The sequence below is a fragment of the Peromyscus maniculatus genome, chromosome 1 (assembly GCF_049852395.1).
Source record: "Peromyscus maniculatus bairdii isolate BWxNUB_F1_BW_parent chromosome 1, HU_Pman_BW_mat_3.1, whole genome shotgun sequence".
NCBI classification, from domain to species: domain Eukaryota; kingdom Metazoa; phylum Chordata; class Mammalia; order Rodentia; family Cricetidae; genus Peromyscus; species Peromyscus maniculatus.
Window position 1 is genome coordinate 12931543 of NC_134852.1, and position 14358 is coordinate 12945900.

A 14358-nucleotide genomic window follows, 5' to 3' on the forward strand; every position below is an offset into this window, starting at 1 on the left:
TTAATTTCAGCACTCGGGAGGCAGAGCCAGGCGGATCTCTGTGAGTTCAAGGCCATCCTGGTCTACAGAGAGAAATCCACGACAAGCACCCAAACTACACGGAGAAACCCTGTCTCAAACAAAACAAAACAAACAACCACAACAACAAAAACCTGAGTTTAATCCCTGAGGTAATAAAAGGCAAGAACTGATTAATAAAAGTGGTTTTCTGACTGCCATATCATGGCATATGTGTGCACACACACACTCTAAGTAAATAAAATGAAATTACACTTATCTACTTATTTTGTATAAGTGCACATGCGTGTGTATGCCACGCGGGCATGGACACAGGTCAGAGGACAGTTGGAGTCGTGTCGTGTCGTGTCCTGTCCCGTCTCTCCCCCCCCCCACTGTTATGGATGTGACTTGAACTCAGTCATCAGACTGGGCGGCGAGCTCTGCACAGGCCAAGTCACTTCACCGCCCCCTGCATGATGTTCTTTTAGTTCAGACTGCTAACGCAGGGCCGGAGAGATTGCCTGGCAGTGGAGAGCAATTGCTGGTTTTCCTGAGGATGGGGCTTCAGTTTCTTGTGACCACACCCAGGAGATCACGGCTGTCCGTCACTCCAGCTCCAGGGGATCTGGCACTGTCTTTTGGCTTCCTCAGACACCAGGCACACATGTGGCACCCAGACATATATGTAGGCACTCTCTCACACAGAGAACATAAAAATAGATTTAAAAAACAAGCAAACAGACAAATCTTAAAGAATCCGTTCCTCTTACCCCGGGACTGAGAGAGTGATTTCTCAGCAGCCTCTGGAGATGTAACTGAGAGTCAACAAAACGGCCTTGTGGCTAATGCTAAGACAATTGCTCCCCCTACGAGCCTGTACCTACACTGAGGGCCTCTTATTTCCCTCCACTCTCCCCTGGGAAGCTCATATCTACGCTGGATGTGTCTTTCATCTGAGATTCATTCCTTCTTTTGTTTTTCAAGACAGGGTTTCTCTGCATAGCCCTGGCTGTCCTGGAACTTGCTCTGTAGACCATGCTGGCCTTGAATTCATAGAGACCCCGGGATTAAAGGCGTGTGCCACCACCACCCGGCTTAAACCCTGTGCTTAAACCTATATTAAAGTAACTTTTTAAAAGTCACCAAATCCTTCGGCATTAAAATAAAAAGAAAAAAAGAAAAGAAAAAGCATTCGGCATTAAAAAAAAAAAAAGTCACCAAATCCACCAGACAGTGGCAGCACATGCCTTTAATCCCAGCACTCGGGGAGGCAGAGGCAGAGGCAGAAAGAAAGAGCTCTGAGTTCAAGGCCAGCCTTCACTACAGAGTGAATTCCAGGACTGTTTCACAGAGAAACCCTGTCTTGAAAAACAAACAAACAAACAAACAAACAAAAGTCACCAAACCTGTTTCCTATACTGTCTATAGTTGTGAAATTCCTTACAGACTCCAAGGCACATCCCCAGTTTGTCCTAATTCGAGTCCCTAAAAGTCTAGGGCAGTGATTCTCAATTTATGGGCGGCAACCCCCAAGGGGGGAGGTGTCACATACCAGATATCCTGAATGTCAGATATTTACATTGCATTTCATAACAGTAGCAAAATTACAGTCATGCAGTAGCAATGTAATTTTTTTGTCCTTTTTTTAAATGTAAAAACATTTTATGTACAACTCCAGGAGAAATAATACTCAGTCTGCACATAAAAACAGGTTATAATTTAAAACTTCAGGGCTATTTTAAACAGTAAAATATTTTCTCTGTACAAAATAATATAAATAATAACATTTCCCAATAAGCCCTTTTAAGCCAAATAATAGCTGAATTATACATATAAATATTGATTAGATTCTGGGATACAGAAGAAACCTATCTTCATCTGTTCAGAGAGCTGTTTTACGTAAGTTGTGGAAATGAGATTCCTATTCATCTTCCCCTTCACTGTTTGATTTATGGCAGATATTTTTCTATAGGCTAATCCATAATCTGAAAAGATTTTAGCCTCCCCTCCTGAAAGTACGGCCAGCGTTTTCTTTCATCAGCTTGATACAGTGCAAATTCTTATCCTAATAGTGAAATGTTTCATTAAAGCTTGCCCAGTGATTGGGTAAACCCAAAACTTACTATAAACCACAATCATCCTAGGGTCCCCCCTGTTAGGTAGCCTCTCTGGATCTGTGGGTTGCAGTCTGATTGTTCTTTGCTTTATATCTAGTATCCACTTATGAGTGAGTACATTCCATGTTTGTCCTTCTGAGTCTGGGTTACCTCACTCAGGACGATATTTTCTAGTTCCATTCATTTGCCTGCAAATTTCATGATGCCATTGTTTTTCTCTGCTGAGTAGTACTCCATTGTGTACATGTACCATATTTTCTTTATCCATTCTTCAGTTGACAGGCATCTAGGTTGTTTCCAGGTTCTGGCTATTACAAATAATGTTGCTATGAACATAGTTGAGCATGTATCTTTGTGGTATGGCTGGGTCTTGAGGTAGATCAATTCCTAATTTTCTACGAAACTGCCATATTGATTTCCACAGTGGTTGCACTCCCACCAACAGTGGAGGAGTGTTCCCCTTGCTCCACATCCTCTCCAACATAGACAGTCATTAGTGTTTTTGATCATAGCCATTATGACAGGTGTAAGGTGGTATCTCAGAGTCATTTTGATTTGCATTTCTCTGATGACTAAGGATGTTGATCAATTCCTTAAATGTCTTTCAGTCATTTGAGATTCTTCTTTTGAGAATTCTGTTTAGTTCTATAGCCCATTTTTTTTTTAAGATTTATTTTGTATGCAGTGTTCTGCCTGCATGCCAGAAGAGGGCGCCAGTTCTCATTGCAGATGGTTGTGAGCCACCATGTGGTTTCTGGGAATGGAACTCAGGACCTCTGGAAGAGCAGCCAGTGCTCTTAACCACTGAGCCATCTCTCCAGCCCTCTATAGCCCATTTTTTAGTTGGACTGTTCAGTATTTTGATGTCTAGTTTCTTGAGTTCTTTATATACTTTGGAGATCAGCCTGTCAGATGTGGAGTTGGTGAAGTCTTTTCTCATTCTGTAGGCTGTCTTTTTGTCTTATTGACTATGTCCTTTGCTACAAAAGCTTCTCAGTTTCAGGAGGTCCCATTTATTAATTGTTTCTCTCAGTGTCTGTGCTACTGGTGTTATATTTAGGAAGTGATCTCCTGTGCCCATGGGTTCCAGACTACTTCCTACTTTCTCTTCTATCAAATTCAGTGTGACTGAATTTATGTTGAGGTCTTTGGTCTACTTGGACTTGAGTTTTGTGCATGGTGACTAATATGGATCTATTTGTAATCTTTTACATTGTTGACATCCAGTTATGAAGCAGCAATGAAATATTTTTTGGTTGGGGTAACCACAATGTGAGGAACGGTATTAAAGGGTCGCAGCATTAGGAAGGTTGAGAACCACTGGTCTTGGTCTAGGGGAACTCCTTTTTTTTTTTTTTTTTTTGGTTTTTCGAGACAGGGTTTCTCTGTGTAGCTTTGCGCCTTTCCTGGAACTCACTTGGTAGTCCAGGCTGGCCTCGAACTCACAGAGATCCGCCTGCCTCTGCCTCCCGAGTGCTGGGATTAAAGGCGTGCGCCACCACCGCCCGGCGGGGGACTCCTTTTATGCTGCTGACTATGGCAGTGTGAAGCTGTCTGTCCCCAGGCAACCGACAGGAGGACCCTGGTTATCCTGTATCTTTCCAGCAAGAGCTAGGCAGAGATGGGTTAGAGATAAAGGGTCTTTGAGTAAGCACAGAGAATAGCCTGTAGAAGCCCATTGTGGTGGTGCACCCCTGTAATCCCAGCACTTGGGAGGTAGGAGAATTAGGAAATCAAGTCCAGCGTGGTGCTGGTGGTGTGTGTGTGTGAGAGGTCCACAGTCCCAGAGTGTCTGGCTCGGTATTGCCTTTGAACTAGTGGATTGCTGGAGCGCCTCAAGGAACTGGGGCTGTCATTGTGCGCGCACACAGGGCAGTTCCACCCTAACTAGTGGGCACAGACTGGAGCTCCGGCTGACCACACTACAACGCACAGGAAGCTCCCACGGACAGCAACCAGGCAAAGCCCAGACTCCTCTCCAGGGAGCACACGCTCGTCATCCCAGCTCTGGGGAGGCGGAGGCATGGGCGTTACGAATTCAAGGCCAGCCTGGGCTGCACACTGAACCACCTACATGAGCCGGTGGCCTCAAAAAAAGGAAACAAACAAACAAAGAATTAAAGCAACACAAACGATCGGTGTCTATGTCACCACGCTGGGAAAGCCAGCATGACCCACACACCCCAGATGCCAGCAGGCAGGAGGTGGGAAGCAGGCTGGCAGGGGCACCGCAGGCTGCCCGCGAGCCCCGGGGCCGGGCAGGCAGGTTGCAAAAGGGCCTCAGTTTCCCGCGCCAGGACCCCCCAATGCACAGGGGCTCGGCACCCGGCGCGCGCCGGCGGTGGGCGGGGCCGGGCTGCGGGCTGGGGGGGGGGCGGCGCGTTGCGTCATGACGCACGGCGGCGGCGGCGGCGGGGTTTGTGTGCGCGAGTGGCCGCCGATAAAGGTTGAGTGGCTCGCGCCGGGGGCCGCGGGGAGGGAGCGCGCCCCCGCCCCCCTCCCGGGCCGCGGCTCCCGCAGCGCGCCGCCGGGCCCCGCTTCCCGTCGGCCCCCGCGGGCAGGCTCTGGGGTTCTCCCTGGTCCCCCCCGCTCCCAGGCCGGGGCCACAGGTGAGCGACCGGAGGGCGGGGTGGGGGAAGGGCCGGAGGGCGGGGCCGCGGGGGCGACGGCGAGCGGGAAACCGGAAGGGGGATCTTAAAGGGAAAGGCGCTGGCGCGCCCTCCGATCTGTAGTCGGCGAGGCCGGCTCCTCCCTCTTAAAGGGGAAGGGTGCTGTGTTCTGCTAGGCATTTTTTTTTTTTTTTTTTTTGCAAAGCTTCATGTCTTTTCTTTTTCCTCCCCTTTCTCTTGAAAGAGGGTTATTTCCTTAAAGGCGGGTGACAGTTTCCCAGACATTGAAGGAAAAGTTTCTGTGCTGGTCCCTAGAAAATCTGTACAAAGATAGAGACAGGTATTTAACCTTTTTTTTTCCCCCCCAAAGTCTCATGTAGCTCAGGATGCCCCTGTATAGCCATGGATGACTTTGAATGTATGATCCTCCTGCCTCCCTCTACCCTGTATGTTCTGGGATTAGAGGCCAGTGCTACCAGGCCTGGTTTTCTGCTGTCCTGGGAATCCAGAGCTTCATGCATGCCAGTCATTAACTAACAGTCCAGCTACACCCCAAGAGCATCAAAGCCCAGCCTTTTAAAGGGGACTCCCACTGCTCAGCTGGGTCCCCCAGTTCCTTTGGGCATCTTGTGTTAAAAGATGTGGCCTGACCTCTCTCAAAAGGCACATGCAGTTTCTTAAGCTCATTAGCCCCTTGCATGGTGAAAGAGACGCCCATCCTTTAATAAAGAAACCCTTCATAGCCCATTGCCCATCCTTTAAAAACAGCAATCCTCCATAGCCTCGTCCCTGTTTGCTCAGACTGTATTCACTGAGCATGCACTCAGCTGGTCGATGCTGGGATGCACAGGGGTCCCCTGTTTACACGGTGCAGACATTAGACAGGCTAAAAGAGGCAGCGAGAGGCCTAGATGTGGCTGGGACTCTGCTTGGGGGGACCCTGGAGCAGTGGCTTGAGGATCTGCTGAGGAAATGTCAAACTCGGTCCTGCTTTGGCTGCCAATGGCATCCACCGGGTTGACAGGTCAGGAACCCCGCCAAACGCCCAACAATGTGTGAGCCAGCCCCTCTGACAAAGAGTGACCCATCCTCAAATCTCTGTGCTGCTGAGGTTGAAAAACCCTGGCTGTGTAGGGAAAGGTGGAGAGCCCCAGCCCCACGAAGAAGGGAACACCACCTCGAGGTATGAGAAGAGAGCAGTGAGTGGGAAGGGACTTAAGTAGCGTGGTCTGAGGAGGTGTCTCCAGGTGACAGGGTGGACCGTGGATGGTGGAGAGAAGGGGTACCAGGCAGGAGCCCCAGCTCTCCCTGCATGCCTGAAAGGCCAGAGGGACTGGAGGCTACCAAGTGGGGAGATCACCGGCCATGAGCACTCAGCAGGCTGCTGTAACACAGGCGTGACCACTGCCCAGGCTGGACTCAGCCTTCTGGGTTACCACCCCTGGTGTGTGCCGTGCTGGGGTCAGACCTCGGCTTTGTGTGGGTTGGATAGGCGCTCCGTCGTGAGCCACCTCAGCAGCCCTACTTCTGAATATTTGGTTAAGTGGGAGGTGTCTTAGGCACAGTGCACCAAGCATGTGGCGCAAAGGAGAGTCTTGAGCAGAGTTATACTTCTGGAGTCCTTTTCTTTATAAATTGTGGAGCCTTAGGAGGGGTAAGGGCTTCCAGAGAGAGGGGCAAACAGAAAGACCAGCCATTCTTGACTGGGCTCTGACTCAGCCTCCAGGTTTAGCAGGATCCGGCCCAAAGGCCGAGATGACAGGAAGGAGACAGCCATCGGAAGTTAGGATGCATGCCTGAAGGGGGGACTCAGCATCACGGGGCTGGGGTGCTGGGGACTGCAGGTGACTGAGGCGGTTCCAGAGGGAAGGGCAGGTTGACGCTGGACCTGTGGAGGGCTGGAGAGAAGCGGAGCAAGGGTGTTGTGTCTTTGTGTTCGCTGCTGGGAATGGTCTAGCTGAAGCAAACGAGGATGCCACGGGAGGTCGGAGGCCGTGGCACAGGGAAGCGTGTGTGTGGGGATCCTACAGTTTCTCAGTCGTGTGCTGCTGCTGCTGTTTTGAGCTGGGTCTTTGTGGGGGTTCATCCTGTGCACTGTAGGGTGCTGAGAAGCACCCCTGTCCCCGCACGTGACAGGCAAGCAACAGGGAGTGTCTCCAGCATCACAAGATGACCCGAGTCGGATGACAGTTGGCTCAGTTGGGAACCGCTGGTCCAGTGGTCAGCGCATGAGGTGTTCTGTTCTGATTGCTGTTCTTTTTCCAGTCACTGCAGGGCCTGATCGGAAGCAAGGTCACCTGCTGAGAACAGGGGAGCAGGGGGATTCAGTGGGGAGGAAACGTGTCAGGGGGTTACCACCGAGGGGTGGAGGGGTCAGAGAAAGTGCTGTGCGAGTGAGGGGCGCACGGGGAGTGTTCAGAAGTGTGCACACGAACGTGTGCCCAGTGAGACAGGCGGCTGTGTCCGGGGTGGGTGTGCCAGGGAGCCTTGGCAGTGATGGCGGGGTGGGAGGAGGTTGTAGATCCTGTGGGAACAGGAAGTCATCCCTGGGATAGGGAGTGGGGGGCAGTGGGTGGTGGAGTGGGGTGATCGAGGTGTGGTGGTGGGGACAAGTGTGGAGGTGGAGAAAGCTAAGGATAAGTCTTCACACCAGAGCAGGAAGCCAAGCCGGAGCCTCCTAAGGCTCTGACATCAGGGACCAGGGTCCTGAAGGCAGGGCTCGGTCTAGAGACCACCCCTTCTTGGATCTCTGCTTCCCAGAGGAGCTGGCCACCTAGTTGCAGTTTGCTGAGAAGTTGACACCCTGGATACCCCATCATTTCTGTGATACTGTGTGTTAACCCTAGGCTGGTGGAAGCCCTAACACTAAGGAAGCAGCCCTACAGGGTGGGTGACATAGAGGGGCTGCCCTGTTCCGTGAAGAGCCCGTGTGAGTGGTGAGGAGGCCAGTGCTAGCCCACTCTGATCAGAATCCTTGCACCAGGTGTGATGGCCGGCTCCCACGTGGACATGGCGCCAGCATCCACCACGGAGGGAACTGGGGAGAAGCCAGGCCCCACTGCCCCAGCTCCCACCCCTGCTGCCCAGTATGAGTGCGGGGAGTGCGGCAAGTCGTTCCGGTGGTCATCTCGGCTCCTGCACCATCAGCGCACGCACACGGGAGAACGGCCCTACAAGTGCCCGGACTGCCCCAAAGCCTTCAAGGGATCCTCGGCTCTCCTCTACCACCAGCGGGGCCACACAGGCGAGCGGCCCTATCAGTGCCCCGACTGCCCCAAAGCCTTCAAGCGCTCCTCTCTGCTGCAGATCCACCGCAGCGTGCACACGGGCCTGCGGGCCTTCACCTGCGGCCAGTGTGGCCTGGCTTTCAAGTGGTCCTCCCACTACCAGTACCACCTGCGACAGCACACGGGCGAGCGGCCCTACCCGTGCCCCGACTGCCCCAAGGCTTTCAAGAACTCGTCCAGCTTGCGACGCCACCGGCACGTGCACACCGGGGAACGCCCTTACACCTGTGGCATTTGCGGCAAGAGCTTCACGCAGAGTACCAACCTGCGCCAGCACCAGCGCGTGCACACGGGGGAGCGACCCTTCCGCTGTCCGCTCTGTCCCAAGACCTTCACCCACTCCTCCAACCTGCTGCTGCACCATCGCACCCACGGCCCTGCCCCCGGCCCCGCCCCCACCCCTGCAGGGGAGACCAGCGGAGCCAGCACCAAGGTCCTGGTCTCCGACGCCTACCTGCAGCCCCGCAGCCCGCCTGCACCCCAGGCCCCGCCGCCCCCGCCGCCGCCCCCGCCCGTGGTGCCCGAGCTCTTCCTGGCTGCCGCCGAGACCACGGTGGAGCTGGTGTACCGCTGCGACGGCTGCGAGCAGGGCTTCAGCAGCGAGGAGCTGCTCCTGGAGCACCAGCCGTGCCCGGGGCCCGCCGGGGCTGCCCAGCCCCAGGATACGCCGCCGGCCGAGCTGCCCCAAGCCGAGCCCCCTCTGCCGCAGCCCTCGCCTGCCGCCGCGGGCCCCCCCAACTTTGCTTGCCTCCCTTGCGGGAAGTCCTTCCGGACCGTGGCCGGCCTGTCCCGCCACCAGCACAGCCACGGCGGGGCCAGTGGACAGGCCTTCCGCTGTGGCAGCTGTGATGGCGCCTTCCCGCAGCTGGCGAGCCTGTTGGCTCACCAGCAGTGCCACGTGGAGGAGGCGGCGGCAGGACGGCCGCCCCCTCAGGCTGAGGCCGCCGAGGTCACCTGTCCCCAGGAGCCTCTAGCCCCGGCCACCCCTGCTCCCCCTCCACCCCCACCCGCCCCCGTTTCCGCAGAGCGGCCCTACAAATGTGCAGAGTGTGGCAAGGCCTTCAAGGGTTCTTCCGGGCTGCGCTACCACTTGCGGGACCACACAGGCGAGCGGCCCTACCAGTGCGGGGAGTGCGGCAAAGCCTTCAAGCGCTCCTCCCTGCTGGCCATCCACCAGCGCGTGCACACGGGCCTGCGGGCCTTCACCTGCGGCCAGTGTGGCCTCACCTTCAAGTGGTCCTCCCACTACCAGTACCACCTGCGACTGCACTCGGGCGAGCGGCCCTACGCCTGCAACGAGTGTGGCAAAGCCTTCCGTAACACCTCGTGCCTGCGGCGCCACCGGCACGTGCACACCGGCGAGCGGCCCCACGCCTGCAGCGTGTGTGGCAAGAGCTTCGCACAGACGTCCAACCTGCGGCAGCACCAGCGCGTGCACACGGGCGAGCGACCCTTCCGCTGCCCGCTTTGCCCCAAGACCTTCACGCACTCCTCCAACCTGCTGCTGCACCAGCGCACCCATTCGGCTGAGCGTCCCTTTGCCTGTCCCATTTGTGGCCGGGGCTTTGTCATGGCCGCCTATCTGCAGCGGCATCTGAGGACGCACACCCCAGCCACAGCAGCTCCGGGCACCACCGGCCCTGCGGCGCCACAGCCCCCTGCCCCATTGGCCGCAGCTCCAACTCCACTGGCGGCCCAAGATGTTCATGTCCTCCCCCACCTGCAGGCCACACTTTCCCTTGAAGTGGCTGGGACCACAGCCCAGGCCACGCCCCCGGGCCCGGTGGTCCCCAACTCCCAGACATTTCTCCTGGTGCAGACTGCCCAGGGTCTCCAACTGATCCCTAGCAGTGTCCAGCCCCCTACCCCTCCTCCACCGCCTCCACCTCCCAAGCTCATTCTGTTGCCTCCTGCCAATGCTGGGGGTATGGGCAATGGTGCTGCAAAGCAGGGCCCGAGGGCCGTGGCGAAAGCGGGACAGGGGGCAGGCGTGGTGTGGTTCCCAGGCCCAAGTGGTCTGGGGATGCAGGGAGGCGGCAACGCAGGAGCTAGCGGGGGAGGGCAGAGTCTCATTGTTCTGCAGAATGTGGGGAGTGGGGAGACAGGGCCACAGGAAGTGAGTGGGGTTCAGCTTCAGCCAGCGCAGGAAGTGGCCACGGTCCAGCTCCAGCCTGCACAGGAAGTGACCACGGTCCAGCTCCAACCAGCACAGGAGGTGACTACAGTCCAGCTCCAGCCCCTGACAGGCCAAGTCTCCAATTCCAGTGGCGGAGCTGTGGCTACAGACACTCCAAACCTGCTGGTGGTTCAGAGTGGCACTGCTGACGAGCTGCTCACCGGCCCTGGACCTGGGGAGGTGGGGGACGGCGAGGCCAGTGCCAGCGTGGTCCAGGATGTCGTGTTTGAAACGCTGCAGACAGAGGAGGGACTGCAGAGTGTGCTGGTGCTGAGTGGAGCCGACGGCGAGCAGACCAGGCTGTGTGTGCAGGAGGTGGAGACCCTGTCCCCTGGGCTGACAGAGCCGGCTGCCACTGGCCCAGCAGGACAGAAACTCCTCATCATTCGGAGCGCTCCAGCTACCGATGTTCTGGAAAGCAGCGGCGCCGCAGGAGGCGCCACCACCACGACACTGCAGCTCCTGGCCCCGCCAGCACCTGGCCCGGTCTCGGCCCCCGTGGGGGTGCCCGTAGCTCCCACCTCCCAGATGGTACAAGTGGTCCCTGCAGTGGCTGGCCCGGGGGTCCTGGCCCCGCAGAGTGTGCCCTCTATCCAGATTGTGCAGACTCTGCCTGCAGTCCAGTTGGTACACACGTTTTGAGAGAGCCACTAGTACCTCCGTCTGCCACAGACGTCCTCCCCACCCCCGCAATCACTGTTCTCCCCAGCTGGGCTGGGGTCAGCTCGGGAGTCGGGGGGTGGGGGCTGCTGGCTGGGCTCGCTAATAAAGACAGAGTCTCTTCTTGGTTTTGTCTTCATGGGGGAAAGGATAGTCGTGGGCACAGCTCCTGCCTAGGACCTGGAGGTTCTCATTCTTCCCTCGGGCTCTGCGGTGCGGAGGCTAACTGCTTCTCCAGGGTGCGGATCGGTTCTGCCGGCCTCGCAATTCGTAGTTAAAGAGTTTTCTTGTGTTGCGGGGGGGGGGGGGGGGGTACACCTGTGGAGGTCACAGACTTTGCGGGAGTCTGCCGTGTGGACTTTCGTTTGGCAAGCTCTTTTACTCTCTGAGCTATTTCTCTGGCCCTTTGCCATCTTTTAAAGGTGTGTGTGTGTGTGTGTGTGTGTGTGTGTGTGTACACACCCGCGCGTGTCACTATAGTCATTATACCAGGGAGGATTAGGGATCAAATTCCAGATGCTTCTTCCCCGTAAGTTTGCCTCGCCTGAAAGGTAGAAGGATATTATTGATCCAAACGATACCCCAGGTGCCACCGGGTTGAGACACAGGTCCCTGCGGATGGGGATGCTCAGTACTGCCCCCGCTCCTTCCCTCAAAGACCCAGCCACCAATGAGACTAGGTTTGCTAGCAAAGCCGCCTCCTCCTGATGCTCAGGTCGCTTAGCAACGAAGGACCGGCAAGAAAGGCGCTGTGCTAACCCTCCACAGGCAGGCCGGGTAAGAAGCCCTCTCTGCCCCCCACCCCCTCCTCTTTCCCCATGGATCTCCCACCGGCCTCCAGCAGGTCACAGCTCTTCCCTCGCCCTCGCAGTTCCCTCGTGACTGCCAACCCTTGCCCGCTGGTGGGAGAAGCTCGGCAACATTTGCTAAGGCGCCGGGTCCGCCTCCAGTCGGGAGTGTGGACGTCACTTCCGCTGGTGACCCCTTCCTGACCCTGCTCCCCCTTGCTGTCAAGGGATTTGAGCAACCCTGTGGAGGTGCTTGCAGGGCCCTTGTTCCTGCTATGCAGGATGGAGACCCACTGCAGGGCTCCTGCAGTGTGGGGAGGGAGCGAGTTTACAGACAGATCGCTGAATGCCTTCCCCGGAGTGGGGGACGACTCGGGGAGGCTTTGAGCCCCGCTGGGTGTGGGGGCTCCTGACCTGACACTGTGGCAACCCTCCTTGGCGGTGCTCCAGCGTCCTTTGGTGATCTGGGAAATGTTGCAGCCCATTTCTCCCAGAGCTCTGAGGACTCGGGTGCCCACCTAACACACACCTAATTGTTTTCAGCAGGTGCACGACGCCAGCTCCCTTCTTGGGGGGCGGCGGCCTGGGGGCTACCATGGCCCCCAACCACCTGTCAGTGCGGGAGATGAGGGAAGATGAGAAGCCCCTGGTGCTGGAGATGCTGAAGGTGAGAGGCCGGCAGGGGCACCAGTGAGCATGCGCAGCTGCTTAGGGACAATCAAAGTGGGTTCCACCTGCCCCGCCCACCTGCCTGCGCTCCCGGGGACCTCCAAAGGGGGAATATTTTCGGCCTCGGCTGTTTTTAATTGGTCCCTCCTCTCTAGTTCCTTCTCCCTACTTACCCCTCATCTGTTATTATTATTTTTTTTAAGCCGCTGGAAGGGTGTGGGGGATGGATGTTCAGGGCTCCTGACCGCCAGTCGGCCCCACTTACCAGCCCCCAAACGAGAGGTGCTCTCATCCTCCAGACCCTCCTGCGAAGAGCTCACGGCCTCAATTTCCCTATCTGGTGTTTTACCCTTGCATGCCCTCCAGACTCACTGGCCCCCGGGCTCTACATTCATCCATCCATCCATCCATCCATCCATCCATCCATCCATCTAGACCTCATTCATTCACTCAGCCCTTCACACCCAGTGGGTCAGACTGGAACTACCCCAACAGCTGGCTTCTCTTCCCACGTGGGAACCCTTCCTCGGGAGTTCCAATGTGATGAATGGCTGGGTCCCTGCTCCCACCCACAGGCTGGTGTAAAAGACACAGAAAACCGTGTGGCCCTCCACGCTCTGACTCGCCCGCCAGCCCTTCTCCTCCTGGCCGCAGCCAGCAGCGGCTTGCGCTTCGTCCTGGCCTCCTTCGCCCTGGCCCTCCTGCTGCCCGTGTTTCTGGCTGTGGCTGCTGTGAAGCTGGGCCTGCGAGCCCGGTGGGGTTCTCTGCCTCCGCCCGGCGGCCTGGGGGGCCCCTGGGTGGCTGTCCGGGGCTCAGGCGATGTGTGTGGAGTCCTGGCTCTGGCCCCTGGTGCCAACGTGGGGGACGGAGCCCGAGTCACCCGCCTCTCCGTCTCTCGATGGCATCGTCGCAGGGGCGTGGGCAGGAGGCTGCTGGCCTTTGCTGAATCCCGAGCTCGAGCCTGGGCTGGGAGTATGGGGGAACCTCGGGCCCGGCTCGTGGTCCCAGTGGCCGTGGCCGCTTGGGGCGTGGCAGGGTTACTGGAGGCCTGTGGCTACCAGGCAGAGGGAGGCTGGGGCTGCATGGGCTATATGCTGGTGAGAGAATTCAGCAAAGATCTGTGATGGTAGACCGTGCCCACTGGGGAGATGGATGCAGAACCAGCACCTAAAGAGCACCCACTGTGTGCCAGGCGCTTTGCGTGCCCTCCCTCAGTGTCTACCCAGTCTGCTGGGCTGACGGTGAGGCAGGCGCTGAGGTTGATGGACTCAGGCCCGCGGTGGACCTGCCAGGTGCAGTGGGGACTCTGGGACCACTAGAGGTCACCCTGTCCACTCCTTGCCCCCTAGTCTGTATGCACTGAGAACAACAACAACAACAACCCCCCCCCCAAAAAAAAAAAAAAAAACCAAAAGAAAACAAAAAATAAAAGAAAACAAACAAAAAAACCCTCTCTGGTTCTGGATCTACAAAGCCCCCACTGTGTGTGTTTTAGGTCTGGAAGGGATATTTGGGGAGAGTGAGAGGCAGAGTTAGAGTCTGCGACAGTGTACCCCCAAAGTGGGCAGATCTTTGGGGAGTGGGTGGGGCTGGGAGCAGAGTCTCCAAGCCCATCTGTTTTTTACAGTTTGTTAATAAAGCCCGAGACTTCTGTGCGCCTGTCTCCTTTCTGATGCCTTTCCCAGCTGCTCCCCCAGACCCCCTCCTTCCGTCTGGCTCCTCCTCTCCAAAGTTGACATTAATTGCTAGGGAAGGGGAGGTGCACTTCGCTGGGAGAAGAAGCAGTGAGCTCACAGCAGCGGCCCCGTCCCTGCCAGGCCTTCTGAGTCATGCTCCCCATTACCACAGTTTTCCCCCCACAGCTGCCTGGTGTGTGTGTGTGTGTGTGTGTGTGTGTGTGTGTGTGTGTGTGTGTGTGTGTAACCCCTCCATACAGAAGCCTTGATCCCTTGGTCTCTGCCCTCCATACCTTTGTTCTGGGCACTGGTAAGTTCAGACACTCCTTCCTCAGATGGGGACTAGAAACTTCCCATCCAGATTTAACAGAGTGGG

General features: G+C 56.5%; 2 protein-coding genes across 6 annotated transcripts; both read left to right on the plus strand.

Moving 5' to 3' along the window:
* The first annotated feature begins 4592 nt into the window (after window positions 1-4592).
* Window positions 4593-13961, plus strand: Nat14 (N-acetyltransferase 14 (putative)). Of its 4 annotated transcripts, none has more exons than XM_076569932.1 (3): window positions 4593-4726; window positions 12181-12304; window positions 12882-13961. In XM_076569932.1, the coding sequence occupies exons 2-3, from the start codon at window positions 12233-12235 to the stop codon at window positions 13428-13430; spliced, it is 621 nt and encodes a 206-aa protein (XP_076426047.1). In that variant the 5' UTR covers window positions 4593-4726; window positions 12181-12232; the 3' UTR covers window positions 13431-13961. The 4 variants fall into 4 exon arrangements, with proteins under 4 accessions (XP_076426047.1, XP_076426028.1, XP_076426037.1 ...); XM_076569913.1 differs by lacking the exon at window positions 4593-4726 and adding an exon at window positions 11486-11626; XM_076569922.1 differs by lacking the exon at window positions 4593-4726 and adding an exon at window positions 11682-11886 and having other exon boundaries at window positions 12184-12304.
* On the plus strand, window positions 4595-10973 carry Znf628 (zinc finger protein 628). 2 transcript variants are annotated; one of them, XM_042270940.2, is made up of 2 exons: window positions 4595-4726; window positions 7710-10973. In XM_042270940.2, exon 2 carries the CDS (start codon window positions 7715-7717, stop codon window positions 10829-10831), a length of 3117 nt encoding a protein of 1038 aa, XP_042126874.1. In that variant the 5' UTR covers window positions 4595-4726; window positions 7710-7714; the 3' UTR covers window positions 10832-10973. The 2 variants fall into 2 exon arrangements, with proteins under 2 accessions (XP_042126874.1, XP_042126877.1); XM_042270943.2 differs by lacking the exon at window positions 4595-4726 and adding an exon at window positions 4763-5909.
* Window positions 13962-14358: the final 397 nt, after the last annotated feature.

What these genes read in the sequence shown, in the direction of transcription:
- Znf628 (XM_042270940.2), top strand. Translation starts at nt 7,715, where the DNA reads ATGGCCGGCTCCCACGTGGACATGGCGCCAGCATCCACCACGGAGGGA.
- Nat14 (XM_076569932.1), top strand. Translation starts at nt 12,233, where the DNA reads ATGGCCCCCAACCACCTGTCAGTGCGGGAGATGAGGGAAGATGAGAAG. An exon ending in TGGTGCTGGAGATGCTGAAG is followed by an intron (nt 12,305 to 12,881) that starts GTGAGAGGCCGG and finishes TCCCACCCACAG; the next exon opens with GCTGGTGTAAAAGACACAGA.